This window comes from Leuciscus leuciscus (genome assembly GCF_965113295.1).
Source record: "Leuciscus leuciscus genome assembly, chromosome: 24".
Taxonomy (NCBI): domain Eukaryota; kingdom Metazoa; phylum Chordata; class Actinopteri; order Cypriniformes; family Leuciscidae; genus Leuciscus; species Leuciscus leuciscus.
Genome location: NC_138723.1, coordinates 30,713,591 through 30,740,895, shown reverse-complemented (window position 1 = coordinate 30,740,895; position 27,305 = coordinate 30,713,591). Strand labels below are relative to the sequence as shown.

General features: G+C 34.2%; 1 protein-coding gene across 4 annotated transcripts in view; it reads right to left on the bottom strand.

The window, feature by feature from the left end:
- wdr70 (WD repeat domain 70) overlaps positions 1-27,305 on the bottom strand; it is an 82,753-nt gene that overhangs the window by 42,711 nt on the left and 12,737 nt on the right. For all 4 annotated transcript variants that reach the window (XM_082158648.1, XM_082158647.1, XM_082158650.1 and 1 more), the window contains exons 9-10: positions 26,499-26,575; positions 10,932-11,106 (exon numbers count right to left, since the gene is read on the bottom strand). In XM_082158648.1, coding sequence (XP_082014774.1) covers positions 10,932-11,106; positions 26,499-26,575 — 252 coding nt within the window. The remainder of the gene's footprint in view (positions 1-10,931; positions 11,107-26,498; positions 26,576-27,305) is intronic.

Sequence of the window (27,305 nt, the reverse complement as noted above, 5' to 3'; positions counted from 1 at the left end):
AGGTCACGCTTGCTAGAAGAAGGGCATAAAGAAAACGTCCTGATTATCGTTGACAAGACGTATCCAGGCCCCTTCGTCCCAGAATCCTGTTCAGAGGCCGGCTCGGGTTTCCAGGCCTGATTACCAGCGCGAGCTTGAGAAACGTCCATCATCTGTCATCACTAACAGCATGATAAACATCACACACTGCAGATTTCACACACACCGGATCCTCTTCAACACTGAAGAGATCGTTTGCTCTCTTAGGCAGAAAATGTGCTGTAACTGAAGCCAAATGTGAGGGCAAGCGGAGTTCAGATCCACCTGCCATCTCTGTTCACTTCAACTCTTATCAAAGCAAACAAATATAATCATAGACAAATATGCAACTTCCAGGAATGAATGCAAGGTGTGTTTTCAAGGTACCATGTTGATACAATATGAACTGAGTTGGCAAGTTCAAATCTTAAGAAGAGATTTAGAAACTTAAAGTCCCCCTGTGGTGAAAGTCAAGCTTTTAATGTAGTTTATGTGTCTATGTGGTGTTTTTAATATGCTTTAAGACAAACCATGTGTAAATTCATAAGTCGACAGCATTGCTGAGTATTTCCTCCTTAAAACTGCAGTGAACCAAAGACAGTCTCAAAAACACGCTTTGAAATCGCTGGTGTTTCTGACGTCACAAACTACCTTGTAACCAATCAGATCAACGTGTGATCGTCAACCAGTGGATCTCTGAGCTGAGTGAGTGAGTGGAGGCGGGGTGAATTTGCATATTCATAGAACCGCGCATACTAAATGAGGCGAGGGTGTCGAGTTACATTCAATATATTTTAAGGCATGATTCTTTTCAAGGAAAAAAACGTTTAAATATGTGATTTTGGTGATTAAAGATGAGTTTTAAGGGATAAAATGATTGACTACAGGGGGACTTTAACGCTTTGTTAGTTCATGTTACCTAATGCATTATATTAATGTAACGTATTAGCACAGTTTATTAGCATAAACTTCGGTTTTTGCATGTTCAAAAGAAAACTGATGTTGTCGGGTCAGGCGGTCTCGGGACACGGAGAACAACGAACAGTTCGAGCTAATGATGAACATGAGCCGCTCTCCCGGCTCTTCATCGTCTGAGGTGAACGTACAAGTGTGAACAAACTCAGCCAGATGTGACACCAGCAGACGAGAGACGGATGTGTGCTTTCTCTCCGAGCGGCTTACGTCAGTCCTCAGTGTAATCGCTCTCTGTGATTCATTTCTCTGATTAAAAGAATAGGATCATCTGTTAGATTTGACGAGCAGCTGCAGAAATATGGTTATTTCTAGTGATGCAACGGATCACAAAATTCACGGTTCGGATCATTTACGGTTTTTGAGCCACGGATCGGATCATTTTTCAGATCAGCAAAAAAAATTTAAATAAATATATATATATTTTGGGGGGGGGGGGGGGGGGGACTTTGCTTTTCATTTATTATTTAAAGCTCACTTGAAGTTCTTCGATACCACATCAAAAACTACTTGCCTAACTTATAAAGTTCAAACATTATTAAAAACAAGTGAACGGTCAGTAATAAAGTAAGAACAAACACACAAATTACAAGCAGAGATGAAGACTAAAAGTTACAAAGTCTAACAGTTGCATTGAGGTGCAGAAATGAATAATTAAGCCTAAATGTAAAACAACACTATTTGTTCACTGTAGAAATTATAGTTTTATCTTTGTTAAAGCTGTATTTTGTTGTTTTATTAACATTAATGACACGGACCACAGCAGGAATATTAGGCTACTGTCACTTTAAGAGCGTATAAACTGACACACATCCGGTTTCTTTCTCCACTGTTCACTCATGACAGAACCGAGAGAACACTTGCAGAGATGTTGAGGGTATTTAGACATAATTGTGTGTGTGTGTGTGTCTGATCAAGGGCAAGGAAACGGGAATGAGGAATCAATACTGTGTTCGAGCTCTATCTGAAACACACACTCTCTCTCTCTCTCTCTCTCTCTCTCTGTGTGTGTGTGTGTGTACGGTTGTGCGCACAGATAACGCATAAGTCCCGAGTTTCGCCTCTTCTTCTGCGTTTAAAATAGTTTGAATGTGTAAATTGGCAAGACAAAACACGTCCACATGATAAACTTTCACTCTATGATGGTTCAATTTAGCAGTTAATCCGCGAATCACGTGTGCCGAACCGTGGGAGCCGATCCGTACGGATCACGGATCAACTGTTTCACACAGACGTAACTATCCCAGGGTACAGTTGTGCTGACTTTATCAGCCCTGGCCGAGGAAGAAACCAAACCCATGCAGGCGTTCACAGCTCGAGACATGTGACCTCCGGAAGACACGAGCGGCTGATTGGATGTTTCCGTGTGTTGAGTTTCAGGGTGTGTTTGTTCTACAGGAAGATTAACAGATGAACAGAGGAAGTGCATCAAAGAGCACAAAACAACAACGTACATCTTAATATGTCTGAGACTTCTTGAGGAAAACACATGAATCAATGCATTTTTACTGCACACTGAATCATTGCTGTTAGTTACACTTTTAAAAGAGTATAAAGCATTAAAAACACACGATCTACACCCAATTCTGTGTTTTTATATCATGCTTTAATGCATTATAATCTAATGGTGTAACTGTGAACAGATGCTGAATAGTTTACAACCAATTCCATGTGCTTTTAAAAGCTGTATTGTGTTATAACACTTTAAAACCATAAAGTACGATAATTTAATAAATGTAATAGAATATGCAAAAAATATATAATTATAATTTAACATAAAAATTATTGAGTTAATGATTATAAATGAAAACATTTCATATGTAAAATTATATATATATATATATATATATAAATAATAATAATTAATAAATTAATATAATAATAATAATATTGTATAATTATATTAAATAATATTATATAATTATATAATATAATCACATCATTTAATTCGGTTACGGTTATAATTGGAAAGATATAATGCAATTTAAATTTAAAATTTGTCAAATTATTTATTATAACCAATTTCGTGTATTTTATCATATTTTAACGCATTATACTCTTTAAAATGTACAACCATGAATAGGTAAGTACTATAATAATAATTACATTAAAAATAACAGTGCATAATATAATATGTAATACAATATAAAATTATTATATATAATTATTATATTATATATACATAGTACTACATATAGTTGTAGGTAATTATACATAATATAATATGTAGTATATTATATAATTATATAATCATATAATTTAATTGAGCTTACAATTATACATGTAAAGAAATAATGCAATTTATAAATTATTTACATACTGTATTTCACGCGTTTTAATGCATTATACTCTTTAAAATGTACAATTATATACAGTATTCTAATATAATTTAATTGAGGTTACAATTATAAATAAAAACATAAATATGTTGATTTATATCAAATGCTATGAAAGGTATGATGTTAAAGAACGGTCAAAGTCGGAGCTGATCTATTCAGAAACACAGGCTGACGTCAGGTGACTGAAGATAAGACCTCAGCAGACACGAGGTCACGACCCCGTAATCAATGTCCAATCATCCAGAGGATCTCTCCTCAGGAGCACATCTGTCCTTCCCAATATCTCCTCGGATGAGATCAAGGTCTCGCTGTCTGTCTGCATTCTCTGTTCATGAGCTCTAGATGTCAGAGAGCAGTGCTGGTTTAACCAGCCCAGGCCTCCTGATTCACAAGTGCTCATACTTACACAACTACACAGTCAAAAACACTGGGTTATGTGTTTAACCCAACCGTTGGGTTATACATACTGGGTTATTTTCCAAAAATATTGGGTCATTTTTAAAATCGTTGGGTAATTTCTAGAAATAACTCAACTGTCAACTATAGTTGTTCTGTGGTGCCGATTTGAAAGACTGTTTGTAGGTTTATGAAACACTGAGCAGGACTTTTATAGGGCACTGTGAATTCAGTAAGTTTTTCTGTTTTAAAGTTTCTGGATTCCGTTTTATTTCTTTTTTTTGGATTTTTCATGGATTAGGTCCAATAAAATGTTAGTAGTATAAAAAATAAAAATAAAAACATTTTTTATTAATTTAAAGCCAATTTATTAAAAAAAAGTAAAAAATTTAATTTTAGGTATAATTCAAATGTGCTTCATTTTTTCACCCCCAAATTCTGTTTTATTTTTTATTTTTCTGTTTTATTTCTGTTTTTTTTTTCTTCTTTTTTCTGGATTCTGTTTTAATGATTAAACATGATTGTAGTAGTCAAAAAGCATGTCTAATTAATTTAAAATAATAAAACATAATGTAACAACAATTTATTAAAAGTGTAACAAAAATTATATTTTAAGATCCTTATAAAATTGGTGTTACTCCCAATTTTTTTAAATTTTTTTTTTATTATTTTTTTTTATTTTTTTTTATTATTTTTTATATTTATATATTAATGGTTTAATAAATTTTAATAAGCAAAAAGAATGTCTAATTTTTTAAACTTTAATAAACTAAATGTATTAAAAGAAATTGTGTTTTAATCTTTCTTGATTTCGGATTTAATACGAATGTACCATCAAAAACAGTGGTAATCAAATGAAGGCATAAAAACATTTTAAAATGCAATCAAATTAAAACTTTAATTTTTTTAGCAAACAAAGTGCTGCACAATACTGTTAAAACAAAGTGAAGGTTTAATGATTGTATTATTAATAATGTTACTTTGAGAAGTACATACGTCACAATTTCTTCAAGTTAAACTGAACTTTTATTTTGGCGGGTTGTAGTGAGTTTTGAATTTCTGTGCTGAAGTGAGATCATGAAGTTCATGTGTTTATGACGGCAGACGCTGAAAACACCACGAGTTTGAGTATCAATTCAGACGCATATTTCAATAACTGACCTTTTGTGTTTGAATATTCACAGACACCAGTCCATATTCCCATTAGGTTAAGTGTGCAGCCCTACTTTTGATTTATTCATCCAAATTGTGCCAAATTCAGTGACATTCCGTATTATACAGTAAATCCCATTTTTATGAGCGGATTGACTCTTCCTCAAAAGCCGGTGTTGTGGTCACCGATTCAGCGACGGACCCTCGAGGAACGGGCTGTTATTATAAGCTGCTGGGGAATGCTGGCTAAATATTTAGTCTGACAGAATAAGCAGTAATAAATCACAGAAGGTACGAGTCCACGCTCGGCAGAGTCATCTGTTCACACGCTGGGTCATGTGACACATTACGCAAACGCATGTGTTCACTTCATGACACATCATTTCAATACGTCTCGTTTGGGTGATTAGATCATATCTGGTGAACTCTTAATGGGTTTCAGCGACGACATGAAGAAGGCAAATTTCATTGCTTTTCCATAAACACTAGACATGGATCCGTCTCTGAAGAACGCAGCACACATGAGCCGCTATCTGGACAGGATCGCTTTCACATGATCTGTGAGACGTTCAGTGGCGTGTCGTAGTTCACGTGTGCTATAATACCAGGACTCCATTAGACAGGTGCAGCTCTCCGGCTATATCACACACAACACAGTGTCTTCTGCACTTTCTCCACTGGTGAATCTCACAAGAACCGGTCCAGGGCACACTTCACCCAAACTACTTTAACATATTCTGCATAAAGAAAATGTATCAATTCATCAATTTTGCATGCATGCAGGATACAATTTTGAATAAAACTTTGTCATTTAAATTTATTTTATTATTTTTTGTGCCAAAAAAATACATTTTGCACAAAGAAAAAAAATAATTGCATAAAGAAAAATTGTATTAATATTACATAAAGGCAATTTACATTAAAAAAAGAAAAGAAAACTAATTAATTCATCAATTTTGCATGAATGCATGATTAAATAAATACTTTTTGCATAAAAATATGAAGAAACAAAGAAATGTAAAAATATATATATTTTGCACAAAGAAAAAAATGTATATTGCATAAATAGATAAATGTTTATACATAAAGGCAATAAATAAATAAATAAATTTTATGTATAAATAAATAAATATAAATGAAGACAATAAAATAAATATATACTGTACAATAAAATCAATAACGTTTTTATTAAAATAATAAATAAATCTTGAATAAATACATTTTGAAAAAATAAATTGAATAATTATTTTTTTGTAAATAAATAAGTAAATAAAGCACAGAAAATAAAACCTTTTTTAGGACCATTATGATTTTTTTGACCTGTGACATTTCAATAAAATACTTAATATGTAATATATACATATTCTTATTTAAGTATTTTTTACAGAGATGTGTTTGTTTTACAGTAACGACAATTTGGGTGTAAATGTGTTTAATTGCGAATGTCACGATGCAAAAGAAGTCTGACATTATTAACCCAATGTTTGCGGTTGTCCATATCTGAAACAACCCAGCATTTTTTAGAGTGTAGACTTCATGTTCTCTATGCAATTGCAAAATCATTTTTCTTTTTTCTTTATGGTGAAATATGACCTGACATGTTTCGTGAGACCCACAAAAAAAAATATCAATGCAAACAAACAATGGAAAATGTGAATGTATTGAAGAAAAGCACATATAATGGGCTCTACATGAACTGGGTGAGTCAGAAGCCGGCATGTACAGATGATTGACGTCGTACAGTGAGCGTGAAGGTTAACAGAACATCTCCAACATCTGAACATCTCCTTTAAAAGTGTGTAAAGCGTGTCGCTCAGTGCACACGAGACAGACGTGTGTGTGTGTGTGTCCTGATATATTCACATTCACACCCAGTGAAGCCTGTCCAGCCTGATGGGCTTTTAATGCACTGAAACACACACACACACACTCTGAGTTAACTTCACATTCCTGCTACCAATTAAAGCCTGGTCCCCTCAGACTTAATGACGCTGATGGCTTGCGACAGGCCAATTCAACATCTTGCTTTTCTAGAGCTTTGTTTAGAAAGAAAAGTTATTAAAGGAAGGAGAACAAAAAAAAGTGTTTTGAATAACAGCTTCACACCTGCGGTGAGAAAGAGTCTCCACTGCTCTCGCTTCAGCACCAGATTTGGACGACACATGGTGACCGGCACAGCAAGATGGTTTATCAGCATTATTTGTGTTAGATTTATATTACTATTTTATTTATAGAGGTGTTTGTATATACATAATATAGTATATACATATACATAAATAATAAAGCAATACACAAATTACCAATATACAAATTAAATATTTGTATTTAATGTACAACTATACAAATAATATTTTAAATAAAATATTAAAATAAACATGTAAACCTTATAATACTAAATAATTATAATTTTTGTGCTAATACACACACACACACATTATATGTATATATATATATATATATATATATATATATATATATATATATATACAATTTAAAAATAAAAATTATATATTAATACAAACCAACATTATAATATATATTTTTGCACTGTGTATATATATATATATATATATATATATATATATATATATATATATATATATACACACACACATATATAATTTAAAATATTTAATTATCTTTAATAGATATAATATAATATATTTATTTTATTTAATATATTAAATATTTAATTATATTTTATAATTATTTTAGTATTAAAGTTTTTGTTTCATGTTTATTGGTGCATAATAATATAATATAATATAATATAATAGTACCTGTATTGCTGTATTATACAGAAAGAGCAGATCTGAGACTCATTCACCAGGCGAGGACTCTGCTGTAAACTCTCCACGCTTGTTGGGAATGAAGTTTGTGAAGAATGTGGCAACAACATCCATCAAGTCTTCACGTCATGGGAAAGGACTAAAACTTTAACAACACCTACTCAATCTTTTACAATTGCTTTAGGAAGAGTTTTTAAAGGTCTTCAGCACTGAGCACACAGTAAAACACTGAGCTGTGAATCTCTCTCTCTCACTCTATTATATTATAATTGATAAGCCTCTCTCTCACTCTCACTCACTATTATATTATAATTGATAAGCCTCTCTCTCTCTATTATATTATAATTGATAAGCCTCTCTCTCTCTCTCTCTCTCACTCACTATTATATTATAATTAAGCCTCTCACTCACTCACACTCTCTCTCACTCACTCTCACTTATATTATAATTGATAAGCCCCTCTCTCTCACTCACTCTCTCACACTCACTCTCTCTCACTCACTATTATATTATAATTGATAAGCCTCTCACTCACTCTCACTATTATATTATAATTGATAAGCCCCTCTCTCTCACTCACTCACTCACACTCTCTCTCACACGCACTCTCTCTAACTCTCTCTAACTCACTATTATATTATAATTGATAAGCCTCTCACTCACTCTCACTATTATATTATAATTGATAAGCCCCTCTCTCTCACTCACTATTATAATTGATAAGCCTCTCTCTCACACTCACTCACTCTCTCTCACACTCACTCACTCTCTCTCACTCACTATTATATTATAATTGATAAGCCTCTCTCTCACACTCACTCACTCAATCTCACACTCACTCTCTCTCACTCTCTCTCTCTCTCACTCACTATTATATTATAATTGATAAGCCTCTCTCACACTCACTCACTCTCTCTCACTCACTCTCACATATTATAATTGATAAGCCTCACTCTCACTCACTATTATATTATAATTGATAAGCCTCACTCTCACTCTCTTATATTATAATTGATAAGCCTCACTCTCACTCACTATTATATTATAATTGATAAGCCTCTCTCTCACTCACTCACACTCTCACTCACTCTCTCTCTCTCTCACACTCTCAGTATTATATAATAATTGATAAGCCTCTCACTCTCTCTCTCACACTCTCTCTCTCACTCACTCACACTCTCTCTCACACTCTCAGTATTATATAATAATTGATAAGCCTCTCACTCTCTCTCTCTCTCTCTCACACTCTCTCTCTCACTCACTCACACTCTCTCTCACACTCTCAGTATTATATAATAATTGATAAGCCTCTCACTCTCACTCTCTCTCTCTCTCTCACACTCTCACTCTCTCACTCTCTCTCTCACTCCCAGTATTATATTATAATTGATAAGCCTCTCACTCACTCTCACTCTCTCGATTCTCAACAACTATAGAAATGTTACAACTGGACTGAAAAACTGAGACTTTCCCTACAAAACATGCATCATCTTCCAGTTAATGTCTATACTGTGGGTAAGACTTCATTTGAGGTTTACAGGCTTTACACAGCAAATAAAATATTTCTTTATGTAATAAACACTGCCGATTCTTTTCCTGCTGTTTTCTTCTGAAAATAATAGAGATGATCTTGCCATTTATGTACATTTTTTGCAATTTGGTCCATTCATTCACATTAATTGTTTTTAAAACAATAAACACAAGAGTGCAAAGAATTGCAAAATGTAGCTCATAAAAGATCATGACTTTATGTCTGCAAAAAACAATAAATAAAATAAAATGACACAAGATAACCATCAAATGGTTTATCATTCTAAAGTAAATAATATATAATAATAGAAAGATATAATAGAAACTAGAAAATAATAATAATAGGGTTTTTTTATTATAAAAATTGATAAGCCAGTTTAATACAAATGATTATACGGTCGGTCGAAATGAAATAAAAAAAAAATATATAATATTCTGATTACTACTCAGGTTTTACAGGGTTAAATGATGTGACACGTAACAGCTTACAATAGTTTCCCAGAACGAACGAAGTGTCTTTACTCGCACCCGTCCCAGCGCTCTCAGGAGGACCACACACACACACACACACACACACACACACACACACACGCCTGATGCCCTGACCAAACAAACACCAGCAAATCAGTCATGAGACCAGCGTCCGGATTCAATCACCCCCTCCTGCCCCATTCATCCCGTCAGACGAGAGCCGAGACCGTGGACACCCACGCTGCTCATTCACAGCCCAGAACCGCAGTAAACGCTGTAATACTCCACACACACACACACACACTGAAGACCTGGTCAGTGTCTCTGATGACCTCTGACCCCCAGCATCCGGGATGGTCAGGCGTACAGGGATCTGCACGCTAGGTCTGGCCTGACACTGAACAGCAGATCTTTATTGCCCATCTTAGATCCGGGCGGCCCATGTCTCACTCAGACTAATGATGCAGCGTAAAGATAAGGATTAAAGCCATAGTTCCCACAAAGATGAAATTTACCCCATGATTTACACTCACCCTTAAGTCATCCTAGTGTATATGACATTCTTCTTTCAGACGAATACAATCAGAGTTATATAAAAAAAAATGTCCTGGCTCTTCCAAGCTTTATAATGGCAGTGAATGGCTGTTTATGTTTTGAATATAAGAAAAATTGTAAGAAAAATATCCATATTTAAAATTTTATCAAGTAAAATAACTAGATTCCGGCAGACGGACGGATATTTTTCTTACACAAACACATTGATTCACTTCAGAAGGCCTTTATTAACCCCTCGGAGCCTGTGGAGCACTTTTATCATGGATAGATACACGTTTATGATGGATAGATGCACTTTTATGATGGAGAGATGCACTTTTATGATGGAGAGATGCACTTTTATGATGGAGAGATGCACTTTTATGATGGATAGATGCACTTTTATGATGGAGAGATGCACTTTTATGATGGATAGATGCACTTTTATGATGAATAGATGCACTTTTATGATGGATAGATGCACTTTTATCATGGATAGATGCACTTTTATGATGGATAGATGCACTTTTATGATGGATAGATGCACTTTTATGATGGATGGATGCTTTTTTATGGACTTCAAAATATAAACTGCCATTCACTGCCATTATAAACCTTGGAAGAGCCAGGACATTTTTTTATATAACTCCGATTGTATTCGTCTGAAAGAAGAATGTCATATACAATAGGATCTCTTTAAGCCACAGATGTTGGGAAACGACACACTTACGCTCAAGTTCCTGTCCCAGATCTGTATGGTGCCGTCCTGGCAGCCGGCGGCGATGAGTTTTCCGTCTCGGCTGTAAGTGCAGCACGTGGGCGTCACTTTCTTGCCCTGCAGAGATCGAGGCTTGAACACTGACTTGTGCTTCTTCTCGGAGCTCAGATCCCACGTCCGCACAGTCCTGACAACAAGACAAATCAGATCAGATCAAATATAAAATAAATCAAATAACAAAAAATAACATAAACAAATCAAAACAAATCAAATCAAATAATTAAAAAAATTAAAAAAATTAAAACAAATAAAAAAATATACAAAAATCTAATAATAAAATAAATTTAAATTTCTATCTTTTAGAATTAGATAAAATTAAATAAAAATGACAATTAAATGTAAAAAAATGATTTCATTAAATAAATAAAAAAAATAATAAAAAATAAAATACAATTTATTACTTTTTTTGCATGTTGGCTCATTAATTCTCGTTAACAATAACATAACAATAACAAAAAGAATGCAATGAATTGCAAACAAAGCTAAAGTAATTTCGTGATTTTTTGTTTTGATGTTTGTAAAATGAAACAAAACAAAATAGGTTATTTTAGATTTTACACTGTACATCATCATAAAGTAAACAAAAATGCCCTTAAAAAAAGTTTATATAACACAAAAATAAAAAATAGGTTTTACATTTCCAATTACATTTAAAAACAGATAAACCCATTCAATTTGCATTAAATAAAATAATATACTAGATAATTTTTTTTTATTAAGTATTAAAAAAAACTAAATCAAGTGCTGATCCTCACATACACAGCTGTGACACACTAGTAAAGACGTCAACGAGTCCACCTTTCCAAACTAACACACTTCACTAGCACTTCATAAAGAAGAAAAATGGCCATCATTTTCCTTATTCTGAAAACATTAACAGATAATTCAGGACGCTAGCCATCATTTTCACAGTAAAGGTGTCTGGTCTGCTGTAGAAACATTCCTGCAGTAAATCATGCAAATAGTCATTTAAAGTGAAGAAAAGTGTAGAAAATTAAGTTTAAGAGCGGCTGAGAGACGAGAAACGAGAGAGGAATCACTCGTTCATCGGGAAAGCAGAGAGAGAGAGAGAGAGAGAGAGAGAGACAGAGAGAGAGAGAGACAGAGAGAGAGAGAGAGAGAGAGAGAGACAGACAGAGTGAGAGAGAGAGAGACCGAGTGAGAGAGAGAGAGAGAGAGAGAGAGAGAGAGTGAGAGTGAGAGAATCATAAATAAATACAATTATCTGAAATAAATATTTATCAAATAATCATTATTGATTAGACAAGATATCAGACAATTATTATTTATTGATCAGATAATGAATATATATTTTTTGATAAGATAATTTATTTATTAATCTATCAGATAATGATTTATTTATCTATCAGATGATTTTATCTATGATATGATATTTATCTATCAGATGATTTTATTTATATGACATTTATCTATCAGATAATATTTTTTTTTATTTATCCATCAGATAACGAGTATCTATTTATCTATCAGATTATGATTTTTAAAAGCTTTAAATGTTATTTATTTCTCTATTTATTTAATTATATGAATGTGAATTAATTATGAAAACGAATGTGAATTATGAATATGAATGAATGGAATCATCCTTATATGGGCCACTGACAGATTCAAACTAAAACAAATCTACAAATGATTCATTAATGGATTAATACAGAGTTCAAAAGCACCTCGTCCAATCAGATTCCAGTGGCAGAAATATCTGCAGTATTAATATTTGAGTGATTTGAGACTGAATCCGTACGGACACACGAGAGCTTTCTTCAGCCGTGGACGCAGAGGAACGAGAGAGGACAGTACATCAGCGTGACAGGCATATTTGAAGGATCCATGAAATCCCAATTTTCTTCCCGACATCTGCTGAACACATTACAGCTGTTGAGCGGGACAAACACAGATGAGCCAGATGAACGAGTAATGCGATTCCCAGATAACACACAGCGGTCACGGTGAAGGTGAAGGTGTAGACGGGAGGTCAGAGGTCAGAGGTCAGGCGAAGGCCGACAACATGATAATGCAGTTGTTCAGTGTCTTCAGAGCGATTACATGCAGAACCGCTGGACTAATGCAGATCAACACTCCTGAACGACACATCAATACACAACTTACTGCAGTCGGTCGCTTTTCATATCAGTCAGAGTCTCAGAATAAAACACACTTGTAATATATATATATATATGCATTCGGTATATTTACACTATATAAATATATAGTATAATAATTATAGAAATAAAGAAATTTTTAATTTTAAATTAAACTGTGTGTATATACATACATATATACATACATACACACACACATACACACACACATACATACATATACATAACTAAATTACCTATTATAAATAAAATATATATATGTAAAATTAGAAAAAAAATTGAATTTCTTTATCAAAAGTGACTTACAAATATTAACAATTTATTTTAATTATACAATAACACGAGAAATAAGTATTAAAATGTATGTGAAAAATGTTATATGAAAATTAAAGCTAAAAATATGTAATAATATTATTATATAATAATTATTTAAATATATAATGAATAAATTATTTTTAAAAATTAAAAAAATATACAGAAAATATATAATATAAATTATCATCATATAATAATTATATAAATGTATAAATAAAATAAATCATAAAATATAGAATTAATACATTCAGAAATACTAAGGCGATTAATAAATACGTATAATAATATAAATTACAATCATATATAATAATAAATGATATAATATAATAATAATATAAGTGCATATAATAAATATATTCATAAAAATATACTCAAAGTATATTTACTTTAGTATAAAAAAGTACAGGCTGTTTGTTGAGGCCTGAAAGATGAAGAAGACCTGGTTTCCTCACTGAAGTGACGGAGAAGAGCGTCTGTCATCAGAAACGTCCATCTCACTTTATTCCTCATATCTACAGTCGTCCCGTCGAGGTGAGAAACGACCAGGAGAGGTCAAACGTGTTTAGAGAGAGAGCGAACCAACAGGCCGGTCATGTCCTACTCTGACCAGCTGTGACCTCAGGGGTCAAAGGTCACCCGAGCCGCGCATAAACACACAGATAACCTCGATAGTGGATTCCAGCAGAGACACACTCACTGTGTTTAGACAAGACGCCGGTTCCAGGCCAAACAAACGTCAGACGAAACCGCCTGTCTGTCTGTCTGAGGATGGGAAACTCATCACATGACAAACAGCAGATTAACATCACAGAACATAAACCAGCTCGTCTGCACATGGAGAAGCACAGGGTTCACAGCTGGCCAGATGCGGATCAGAGGAACTATGGATGCTTAGTGCAGCCGTTCAAGAAGTTTCAGCAAATAAACGGATCTTGATAGTTTTGTTCAATTAAAGATTTTCTCAGAATTGTGTGATATACTTGCAATTACATGTTAAAAGTAAGAATTGCGAGAAATAAACTCAGAATTGCATGTTATAAAGTCAGAATTGCGTGATATACTTGCAATTGCATGTTAAAAAGTCAGAATTGCGAGAAATAAACTCGTAATTCTGAGTTTATGTCTCACAATTCTGACTTTATAACAGTTCTTGTTATAGTTCAGTTCAGGCTTTATGACTTTAAGTCAGAATTGTGAGATAAAAAGTCGCAATTGTCAGAAAAATGTAATTATTTTCCTTAGAATTGGTCTTTATAACTTGCAATTACAACTTTCTCACAATTCTGAGAAAACACGTCAGAATTGAAAGATATAAAGTCGCAAGTGCGAGAAAAAAAGCCAGAATTGCGAGTTTATCTCGCAATTGCAACTTTATATCTCGAAATTCTGACTTTATAACACGCAATTCTGAGTTTATGTCTCACAATTCTGACTTTATAACAGTTCTTGTTATAGTTCAGTTCAGGCTTTATGACTTTAAGTCAGAATTGTGAGAAAAATTTAATTATTTTCTTTAGAATTGGACTTTATAACTTGCAATTGCGACTTTCTGACAATTCTGAGAAAAGATGTCAGAATTGAAAGATATAAAGCCTCCATTGCAAGACGGTTTATCTCGCGATTGCAACTTTATGTCTCGCAATTCTGACTTTATAACACGCAATTATGGGTTTATGTCTCGCAATTCAGAATTGCGAGATATAAACACTCAATCGTGAGATAAAAAGTCGTAATTATCTTTTTAAATGTTTTATTCTGTGGCGGAAACAAGCTTCCATTAGATCCTCACGGATAGTAATGGGAATATTCCTCATCGCAGGTGTGCGACACTGACTGAAATACATCACTGAATGGGGGTGATGTCAGATTCAGCTCTTTGACTGCTGTACGAGTGAAACTGCTTCTCAAACAAGAACAAATGCAGGGCGGGGCTTGAGTTAGTCCGAGGGGAATTGATTGGACGACTGGATGGTTGTGGTTTGCTATTGGTGGATCTCATGTGAGTGACAGGTTGCCCCGCCCACATCATCAGAGAACAGCGCTTATTTGAAATAGAACATTTTAAATGTCTTTACTGTCACTTTTGATCAGTGTAAAGCATCCTCGCTGAATAAAGGTATTCATTTCTTCTGGACACCAGTGTACCCATCAACACTGTTTTTAATATTAAAGCTGAAGTTAATATATAATTGTTGGATGGCAGACGCAGCACCTGCTTCCTCTGTCATGTTTACACAGAAATCATATTCCAGACCATGACATTAGCGCTCACGTGGCATAAAGAAACCAGGTCGTCATGGTAACTCATGGCTATCGCTGCAAAGACATCCCAGAACGAACGCATCCGAACATGAGAGGTAAACAACCCGGGAAATATTTTCCGATGACGTGCGTCGAGTTTGAAGCATTAACACTGACGTCTGCAATTAGCAATGGCTGTGATTTATGAAGCAGCTTCCCTGAAAAAACACATCATATATTCATGAACAGACATCATAGACAAAAGTGACACACGTTTCTCCTAAAGTGTATAGTGGACTACGCCGTTCAAATATGGATTCATAGTATTTTTTTGTTTCCATTTCATGATTTGCATCCATAAAAAATGAATGAATGAAAAAATAATAATAATAATAAAAAAAAGTTTTTTTAAAGAAAAGTTAAAAAATAAGCTATTTCTTTAATTTTATATAAAATGTAAATGAAGAATAACATTTAAAATAATAATAAGAACCTGTATAAATAAATAATACAAATATGAACAAACAAACAAATAAATACACTTTAAATGGTCTGTGAATACTCTTTGATGTGCAATAAAAGTGTTTGTCTACTTATTTACTGAATATCTGTCAGTTGTGTGATTAGCGTCCACACATCCCTAAACACACATCTTATAGTCAATTAATTGTTCGGATTCAAATTTAAAGATATACACACCAAAACACACTAAAGACGCCAATATAGTGAAGATTCACAATTCTCTTTTCCAGTTTCGATACCACAGCTAAAACAACTAACCTAACTAATAGGCTATAAATGTAAATAAGTCTACGTTGTCTTCAGTGCATTAATTAAACATAACATTAAAGTTACAAAAGTTATTCAGTTAAAAGCAGTGAGTGATTTTGTCTTTGTCTTTTGTTGTTTTATTAACATTACACGGACAGCATCAGGTTTATTAGGCTGCTGTCACTTTAAGAGCGAATGCACAGGTCTAATATACTGATACTGTTACACACGCCTTTTATTTCTCAACTGTTTACGTTCACCTAAGACATAACTGACTGTGTTTACTAGGATACTCACCGAGACGGGCATTACTTGCAATAATTTTGTGAGAAAGTGTGCGTTCAAGAGCAAGATGATGTAAAAGAGCTCAATTTCGCCTTTCTGAGACACTGTGCGCTTGCTTCAGATGTTTAAATGAACTACACCGTCTCCTAACCAGACGCGATATAAGATTCTAGCGACAAATAATTTGTCTGTCCACACTAGACGCGACTGCGAGATGCGTCAAAATCAATCAAAACCCACAGCCAATCAGAACAGCGTGTGGGCGGAGTCAGACAATCAGAACAGCGTGTGGGCGGAGTCAGACAATCAGAACAGCGTGTGGGCGGGGTCAGCCAATCAGAACAGTGTGTGGGCGGAGTCAGTCAATCAGAACAGCGTGTGGGCGGAGTCTCGCGGCACCAGAGAGTAATCTTGACGGCACTCGCAAGAACATGGATAAGTGCTACATAATCAAATTCACAAATATTACACAACTTAAACATTATTAAAAACACATAGGCTACGGAGTTACTAAAACAATCTTTGTCAAAGAATACACTTGTTTGTTCACAGTTTTGAACGTTCTTGTTTCCATTTGTTTAATTCAAGATCTGAGGTGAATTATTCACTGTTGCTTTTACAGCCTCAAAGCTGGAGCACTAAATGATATTCAGAGTCACATGACACGCTTTTAACATTAAATAAAGCACATAAACAGCACCTGAGATTATCATCGCCACACTTTGTGTTTGTTGTTCCAGCGCGACGTCGCAGAAAAATAGAAACCGTTTCTAAAACAGAATCGTCGCGTGTCGTGGCTGGTTAGGACACACACTCTGATTAACATGGAGAATAACCTTTACCGCGCGCCGCGTGTAGTTAGCACACGGTGTTAAGCTCCCTTTCGCGTCTTCCTGTGCTTGAATATTTAAATAAGCAAGTGTTAAACCTTCGTGACGATGCAGCGCTGTCCCGTCAACAGTCCCGAGCTCACGTTTGTTTACGCTCATGTTCTCACAACATTGCATTGTTAGATTGACAACCTTTCAAATGCTTTTTTTGCATTTGGCACTCGTAGTGTTAATTTTAGGCTCTGAGCGCACGTTTACATAGACCAGGGTATGAGAGAGATCAGCAGAGGGTTTAAGAAGCTAAAATGTACATTTATAATCAATAAATGGGGCAGCAAGTAGTGATGGGTGATTCATGAACGTCTGTCACGTGACAGATGAACGAAAGACTCGGAAGGTAAAGTAATTATTTATGTTCCCTGTAAATTATTTTTGACTGCATTATAATGATTTCTTAATTCAGAATATGATCAAGATTGCGTAGGTGGATGTGTTCGGGGAATCTGGCTGTTAAAAGTATAACATATAAAGCCCCTTAAATGAATGAATTGACTCAAAAAAAGATTCGTTCATTTTTGATGAACGAAATCGAACAAGAGAGTCAGTAAAATGATCCGAACTTCCCATCACTAGACGCAGGATAATCATGATATAGCTTAGCGAGATCATCAAATCAAATGCTGTGATTTAAGTATATAGTCATGTGTGTGTTTCAGAGCGAAGCGCGGCACTGCATTCTCATGATCTGTGCTTTCAGCGTCTCAAGAACGAGTTTAATGTGCATGTATTTACATATTCACATAATTGACAACATTTTTACCGGCATAAACGTACCGCATATCACCAGTATTTGGCCAAAATAAACGTTTTTAAATGGTTAAAGCTCAAGAGTTTGAACATTCGAAAGACTAAATATTAGTCTAAATAGTACTGTAAAATTATTACAATTATCCTCAAATATTCATTTTTATTTTATAGAACAGTTGTGATTTAAAACAGTAAAAAATATATATTTTTTTGTAATTAAAATTAAAACATCATCATAATAATAATAATAATCATTATTACCACATTATTCCATTTGATTGGGTTTCCTAAAACACCAGTGTGAATATAACGGACTCTGAGACACTATTGTTTTTTGCATGTTTTATAGTATGGACGTAGGCATATTCAGACGCAGCGTATCACAACTAAAAAGAGGAAATAAAATAAAACACTTCCTATCAGAGAACCGTGAACATGTGAATGTGTGTGACTTAGACCTCAGCGGGAGCTTCAGGACTTTCACATGTCAGGGGTTCGGCTGACTAAAGCGTTTGGGAATCCCTGACACAGACTAACCGTTTAAAGCCAGCTCCGACAGAAAGCAGAAACACGTGGAAGGGCCCCTAGCGCTCGTTACGGGGCCTCTTCACCTCACGCCACCCGCACAATCAGATCGGCTCCTCCTGCGGGATTGTGTTCGGAGACATTAGAAGCGGAAAACTCCCAGATACATGGGAGAAAGGGCAGGTTTAAAAGAAAGTCGTGAGGCCCCAAGAGCCTTTGTGTGCGTGTGTGTGTGTGTGTGTGTGTGAGAGTGAGTGTGTGTGTGTGTGAGTGAGAGAGAGTGAGAGTGTGTATGTGGGTGGGGGTGTGTGTGTGTGTGTGTGTGTGTGTGTGTGTGTGTGTGTGTGTGAGAGAGAGAGGGAGCGTGTTTGTGTGTGGGCGTGCGTGTGTGAGTTAGAGTAATGTGTGTATTTATGTGTGAGTTAGAGTATGTGTGTATGTGGGGGTGTGTTTGTTTGTGTGTGTGTGCGCGCGTGTGTGAGAGAGTGTGTGTGAGTGTGTGTGTGTGTGTGTGTATTAGAGTGTGTGTGTGTGTGTGTGTGTGTGTGTGAGAGAGTGAGTGTGTGTCTGGTTATGTGTGCGTGTGTGTGGTTGTGCGAGTGTGTGTGTGTGTGTGTGTCTGGTTATGTGTGTGCGCGTGTGTGTGTGTGTGTCTGGTTATGTGTGTGCGTGTGTGTGTGCGCGTGTGTGTGAGTTAGAGTGTATGAGAGAGTAAGTGTGTGAGTGTGTGTGTGTGTGTGTGTGTGTGTGTGTGTGTGTGTGTGTGTGTGTGTGTGTGTGTGTGTGTGTGCACACATCACTGATCATGAAGAGCTAGTCTTGTTTTATTTCAGGGGCCGAGAGCGTTTCGAAGGTGAAAGCAACAAACGAAGCCGTGTGTCGACGGGACGCTCTTCATCTGAGCCGAGACTCTTAACGAGCTGTTATTAATCGCCCTCACGCTGATCAGTGTGTCTGAATGCTCTTAATGGTTGAACACGGTCTGCTCCGGTGGACAACAGGGGCTCATTCAGGAGCACGTTTGTGACGGAGACATGGAAGACTTGCTCTGAGAAGAGGAATGCACTGTTCATGAACCTGATGCATATCCCACACGATGTCCCGACTTGTTCACGGGCCACACGGACGCCAAACCAACAACCTTTAAACCACGACAACCGTTACCAGGTGGAGTTCAGCACGCGGGAGGACACATATTACGACATTTCATATCACAAAATGGGTGAGAAACAGTGTTGGGTGTAATGCATTACTGAGTAATTAATTACTGTAATTTAATTACTTTTCGTTAGAAAAAGAAAAGTAAGGGATTACTATTAAAATTCAATTTTACTTCATTTAAACTTTTTTTTTTACTTAAATATTTTTAGAAGTGCAGCTACAGAATGCAAAAAAAAATTTTCATAACTCAATTTTTTTTAAATGTATATAAAATTTTATATTATATTTATAGTTTATAAACATTTTATTATAAATAATATAAATAAAGATGAGAAATATATAAATAAAGCATTAAATAAATCAATAAAATAAAAATGCATAAATAAAATTCAATCAATAAAGATGTGAAATTTATATTATCTTAAATAAAAAAATTGCTTTATTTTTATAAGTGCAGCAGTATACTAAAAGTTTGTCTAATTTTATTGATTTAAAATAAATCAATAAAATGCATAAATAAAATAAATTATAAATAAATAATTTCATAAAGATTTCAATCAATAAAGATTTGAAATGTATAATTAATTAATTAATAAAATGCATAAGTAAAATAAATTATAAATCAATCAATTCATAAAGATTTCAATCAATAAAGATATAAAATTAATTAATAAATAAACATAATATAAATGTATAAATAAATAAATTTTACTTTAATATTTTTAGCAGTGGTGCTTTAAAGAGGTTTTTAGCCTTTTTTTTTTAGCCCCATAAAGTTTAATCTCTAAATTTAACGCCAATTTGAATAAATTCACTATCCTCAACAATACATTGCAAGACAATAACTGTCAGAAAAAAAAAAAAAAATTTTAAATTGGAACAAATGAGTGAAAATGATGATGTCACTGGTGAGCAGCGAGGTCTTATCCAATCACAGAAGAGATGTGTTTTACAAGCCTAAAACTGCTGCATATCAGAGAGGTCTGGCCAAACCCCCCCGAGGTTCACTAACTCAGATAAGAGACCAGCAATTTAGCAAAGATCCCGAGCATATGGGATTTTTCCTAATCCTCCTCCAGGACAACAGCCGAAACAAACGAGTGCGCTTCTAAAAATACAGCTCAGCAAACCCAACATCTTAAAAACATTTACAAATAAAGTCCTTCTGTAACGGCCTCTGGGTTTCTGCCACGGAGAAGACACAAATCGCCCACATTTCACCATCACCTCTTAAAACAAATATACATTTTATGACTACTCGTACACACACCGCTGCCACAAATTCATACACACGTATTAAAACTGATGCATCCCGCCGTTACAGCTCCTGCAGTGTTTATCCTGCACCAGAAACACAAATATTATAGCAATAACATGATGGAGAATTGTGAATGTGAGTGAGCCGTCTCTGGAACAGGTGGCAGATCTCCAGAGCCTTCAGTGTGGAGCCAGAAACCTGCTCTTACTCCAGCGTGGCATGATGGGAATCTGTGGCATTCGGCCTCGAGCGCAGCGCTCCTCACGAGGATTTTCAGGCATTATGGGTAAAAGAACAATGCAGTGGAGAGGTCACACAGAGGTCACTGCTATTCATCATACCACAAGATGAGAATATCGTCTAATGAAACTTTCAGCGAAGTTATCATGCATTTCTTCTGTGCAGATCTTCATTATATTTTGCATTGAGAAAATTACGCTTATGGAACATTTAAAATTTTAATTATGTATATTTTCATATTTATGCACGATTGTTCAAAAGTTTGGGGTCAGTAAGACTTGCTGGACTTTTATTCAGCAAGGATGCATTAAATTGATCAAAAAAATGCTGATAATACATTGATAATAATCATAAAATGTTTCTTGAGCATCAAATCATCATATTAGAGTGATTTCTGAAGGATCATGTGACACTGAAGACTGGAGTAATGATGCTGAAAATTCAGCTTTGATTGCAGGAATAAAATACATATTAAAACATATTAAAATAGAAAACCGCTGTTTTACATTGCAAAAATATTTCACAATTTTTACTGTATTTTTTTATTAAATAAATGCAACTTTGGGTGAGCATAAGAGACTTATTTCAAAAACATTAGAAATCTTGCAAACCCCAAACAGTTGAACGGTGGTGTATGTGATGTTTAATGCACTTCTTATTTGAATAAAAAAATCATATTAATTTATAACACTTTAGTTTGAGACCAATTATAGTTGCTTATTAGCTCGCATATTACTAGCATATTGGCTGTTTATTAGTACTTACAAAGGCAAATATTAATGTCTTATTCTGCATGAAAATATTCTACATCCCTTAATCCAGCCAATACCCAAACTTAACAACTACCTTACTAATAACTATTAATAAACAGTAATTAGGAGTTTATTGAGTCGTAGTTGGTAGTGAATGTGTTTCCCATAGTAAAGTGTGACCGAAAACTTTAATAAAATTGTTGCATTGCATTACAATAATTTAGAATAAATGGAAATGACGACAGTAAAACTGGATGCATTACAGTAATGAGAACTTGCTTTTATCCATCAGGATTTGACGATGTTGATCAGTCAGGAAGGATACATTTAATTTATGCAGGTGACCTTTACTAACAGCCTGACCTTTACTAACAGCCTGACCTTTACTAGTAAACTCAGTAAGTTGTAAAGGTGTGTGTGAGGTCAGTTAATGAAAACTATAGTTCTGCTTTAAGTAATTTATGTATGCAAATTTATTTACTTTTCATTAGAAAAAGTAAAGTAAGGGATTACTATTAAAATTACATTTGACTTTATTTACTTAAATATTTTTAGAAGTGCAGCTACAGAATGCTAAAAAATATGTCTTTTTTTAAATGTATATAAAACGTTATATTATATTCAATATTATATTTATAGTTTATAAACATTTTATTATAATATTAATAAAGATGAGAAATATATAAATAAAGCATTAAATAACTCAATAAAATGCATAAATAAAATAAATGATAAATAAATAAAGATTTCAATCAATAAAGATGTGAAATTTATATTATCTTAAATAAAAAATGCTTTTTTTTTTATAAGTGCAGCAGTATACTAAAAGTTTGTCATTTTTTAATTAATAAAATGCTATATTATAATAATAAATAGTATTTATAGCTTATGAAATGTAATTATAAATAAATAAACGAGATTTCAATCAATAAAGATGTGAAATTTATAAATCATTAATAAATAAATAAAATGCATAAATAAATTCATAAAGATTTCAATCAATAAAGATGTGAAATGTATAAATAAATCATTAATAAATAAATCAAAATGCAAAAGTAAAATAAATTATAAATAAATAAATAAATTCATAAAGATGAAAACTATAGTTCTGCTTTATGTTCCTTTGACGCATGATGTCTATTAAAGCTGATAAACGAGTGTTTTTTACTCTCAAATTACCAAATCAAATGACTATACCAGTCGAATGTTGGAGCTGTAGTTCTACAGCAAATGCTTGTTGTGCAAAATAAGACACTATAGAAGGTCTGGCTTATAACAGAGGCTCCAGGGTGGTCAGATGAGTAATAGTGCAGATCTTTAGCGGGTCAACACTCAAAGCTGCGGCGCTGTGAACGAGAGAAGAGATCATTCAGCTCAGACCAGACCCTGTTAAAGGAGCGGTTCGCACAAAAATGAGAATACTGTCAGTAATTACTCTCCCTCATGATGTTCCCCGTAAGACTTTCCTTCATCTTCACAACACAAATTAAGATATTTTTGATGACATCTGAGAGCTGTCTCACTGCTCCATAGGCTTCCATGTTATTGAAACTCGCCGGCCCAGAAAGTTAGTAAAGACATCGTTAAAATAGTCCGAGTGACTACAGTGGTTTATCAAGCGACCAGAATACTTTTTGTAATAATAAAAAAAATAACGACTTTATTCACCTCTTCATTTTCTTCTGTTTCTCTGAGTGAGTTCACGTAGTGTAACAGCGCAGCGCTTCTGGGTTGTACGTCAGAATGGAGGCTCACTATTGGCCGACGCTGGTCATGTGTGTGATGCACTTTTATGATGGACAGATGCACTCTTATGATGGACAGATGCACTTTTATCACAGATAGATGCACTTTTATCACGGATAGATGCACTTTTATGATGGACAGATGCACTTTTATGATGGATAGATGCACTTTTATCATGGATAGATGCACTTTTATCACGGATAGATGCACTTTTATGATGGACAGATGCACTTTTATGATGGATAGATGCACTTTTATGATGGATAGATGCACTTTTATCATGGATAGATGCACTTTTATCATGGATAGATGCACTTTTTATCATGGATAGATGCACTTTTATCATGGATAGATGCACTTTTAAGGACTTCAAAACATAAACTGCCATTCTCTGCCATTATAAAGCTTGGAAGAGCCAGGACATTTTTTAATATAACTCCTATTATATTTGTCTGAAAGAAGAATGTCATATACACCTAAGATGATTTGAGGGTGAGTGTAAATCATAGTCTAATTTAAATTTTTGGGTCAACTTTCCCTTTAACCTCCACCCTGAGATTTGGAGCCGAGCGCCACACCAGCGGATCACAGGACACATGTGTTCCAGATACACATCTGCAGCTGTTCCTCAACCTAAACGCTTTCCTCCTCTGAAAGCGCCTGCGACATGCGCTGAAACGTGCCAAGGGAAGCCTTCCAGAATCTATATTACAACTGAATAAAACAGAGCCACATCTGTGCGTCCAGTGAACACGACTCAGACATTCACCAGCGACGCCCCTAAACACAGTAAAACCAGCGCGCTTTTATAGGGGAACACAAGGAGGGCAGAATCTGACGCAGGGCAAAGGTTTACACGCATGTAACACTTCACAGGCCTGTAGTTTCGAGCCTGTGAACACTGAAACATCTGAATGGAAAACACGGGTAGAAATGCATTCGGCTGAATGCGTCATCATGACTAAATGAATTATATTCTACTTGAGATGTTAAACATTAAAATCTGATCAAAAAGACTGATTCTTATAATAAATTATTCTTATGGACAGATTCTTGAATTGGTCAAAAAGACAGAGAGAGCTACACTGAATCTCTGAATCTGAACCAGGACTCACTTTCTGACTGGATAATTAAAACATTTTTTAAAAAAAATTATTAAAAAAATTCTAAAAAAAAAAAAAGATTCTTATGGGAAAAAAATTTTTTTGGGATGACTGTCTTAAATGCTATTTTAATTCGTGAAAAACAAAATGTGATCAAAAACACTTATTCTTATGATTCAATTATTCTTGGATTCACAAATACAGAGAGAGCTATTGTTTGAATCAGACTAACAAATGACTCACTGAATCTCTGAATCTGAACCAGGACTCACTTACTGATTGAATGACTGCCATAATGATATTTAATTCAATTAAAACAATGAGATGTGATCAAACATTCCTATGAACAATTTGCTCTTATGAACAGATTCTTGAATTGGTCAAAAAAAAAAAAAAAAAAACAGTTTGACAAATGACTCACTGAATCTGAATCAGACTCACTGGATGACTGCCATTAATGGAAAACATTAAAATGCTATTAAAAGGATTGATTCTTATAAACTAGACTCTTCTGAACAGAGAGAGCTATTGTGTGAATCAGACTAACAAATGACTCACTGAATCTCTGAATGTGAACCAGGACTCACTTACTGAGTGGATAATTGAAGGAAAAAAAGAACAAATAAACAAATGACTCTTATTGAGTGATTCTTGAAAAGACCATTCTGACAAATGATTCCCTGAATCTGAAGCAGACTCACTGAACAGATGACTGCCATAAACGCCATTTAATTAAATAAAAACAAATTCTTATGAATAAATTATCCTTATGTACCAATTTTTGAATTAGTCAAAAAACAAATTGGTCTGACAAATGACTCGCTGAATCTGAATCAGACTCACTTACTGCCTTGAATTACTGTCATAACACTATTTAATTTGATAAATGATTCTTGTGGAGTGATTCTTGAAAAGACCAGTCTGAAAAAAGACTCACTGAATCGGAATCAGATTCACTTTCTTAATGACGGCCATAAATGTTATTTTAATTAAAAGAAAAGCATTAAAATGTGATTTGTTTTACATGCAGTTATGAGAATGGAATAAATGTATATAAGTTTATATGGTATAAACTTTAAATCTGATTAAGGCAATCATGCAATTGTCTCCATTTTGTTTGGAAAGTTTCAGTGACTAAAATGAAACTTGGATCACTCAAAACTATCCCAGTGAAATGCCCCACAATCCCCTGGGATTATGTGTTAAAACTCAAGAACAAATGGTTTTTAGAAAGAACACGAACATCCTCAAGTATGCAAAATGACTGTGGCGGAAACAAACCTCAAAACACGAGAGAGGGCGACCGAGTTTCCTTCAAAGATATAAACATGCGAACAGTGTAATGAACTAGTTAGCTCGACTCACCCGTCATTGGAGCAGGTCAGAAACTCCTCTTTAATCTTGGGATGCCAGCAGCCGTCATTCAGCATCGCTGTGTGACCCTGAACCACAGAGATGTCAACATTTTATTTCAATCAAATAAATAAATAACTCAAAATAAAATGTGAATAAAATTCCAATAATTAATTAAAATCATATTTTAAAGTCAATGTGAACTACAAATATATGTATTAAGATTTTTTTTTATGTGATTTGATGCTCAAGAAACATTTATGAATATTATCAGTGTTGAAAACAGTTCATATTTTTGTGGAAACTGTGATACTTTTTTTTGTGTGGATTTTTCAGGATTCTTTAATAAATAGAAAGTTCAAAAGAACAGCATTTATTATTTTGATACACATTGATAATAATCATAAATGTTTCTTGATCATCAAATCATCATATTAGAGTGATTTGTGAAGGATCATGTGACACTGAAGACTGGAGTAATGATGCTGAAAATTCAGCTTTGATCACAGGAATAAATCACACTTTACTAGATATTCACATAGAAAACAGCAATTTTAAATTGCAGTAATATTTCAAAATTTTTACTGTATTTTTGATCAAATTAATGCAGCTTTGGTGAGCAGAAAAGACTATTAAATGCATTAAAAAAAACTTGAAATATTCCAAAACTTTGACCGTAGTCTAATTATTATTATTTTTTTCTGGTCTGATTATAGATGATTAATCAGTTTCTTTTCTTTCATCAAAATGTAGCTTCTTTACTTTCTCCACCTCTGAAAACAAGCTTGTCTGAATATGTGGAAATAACATTAACAAACA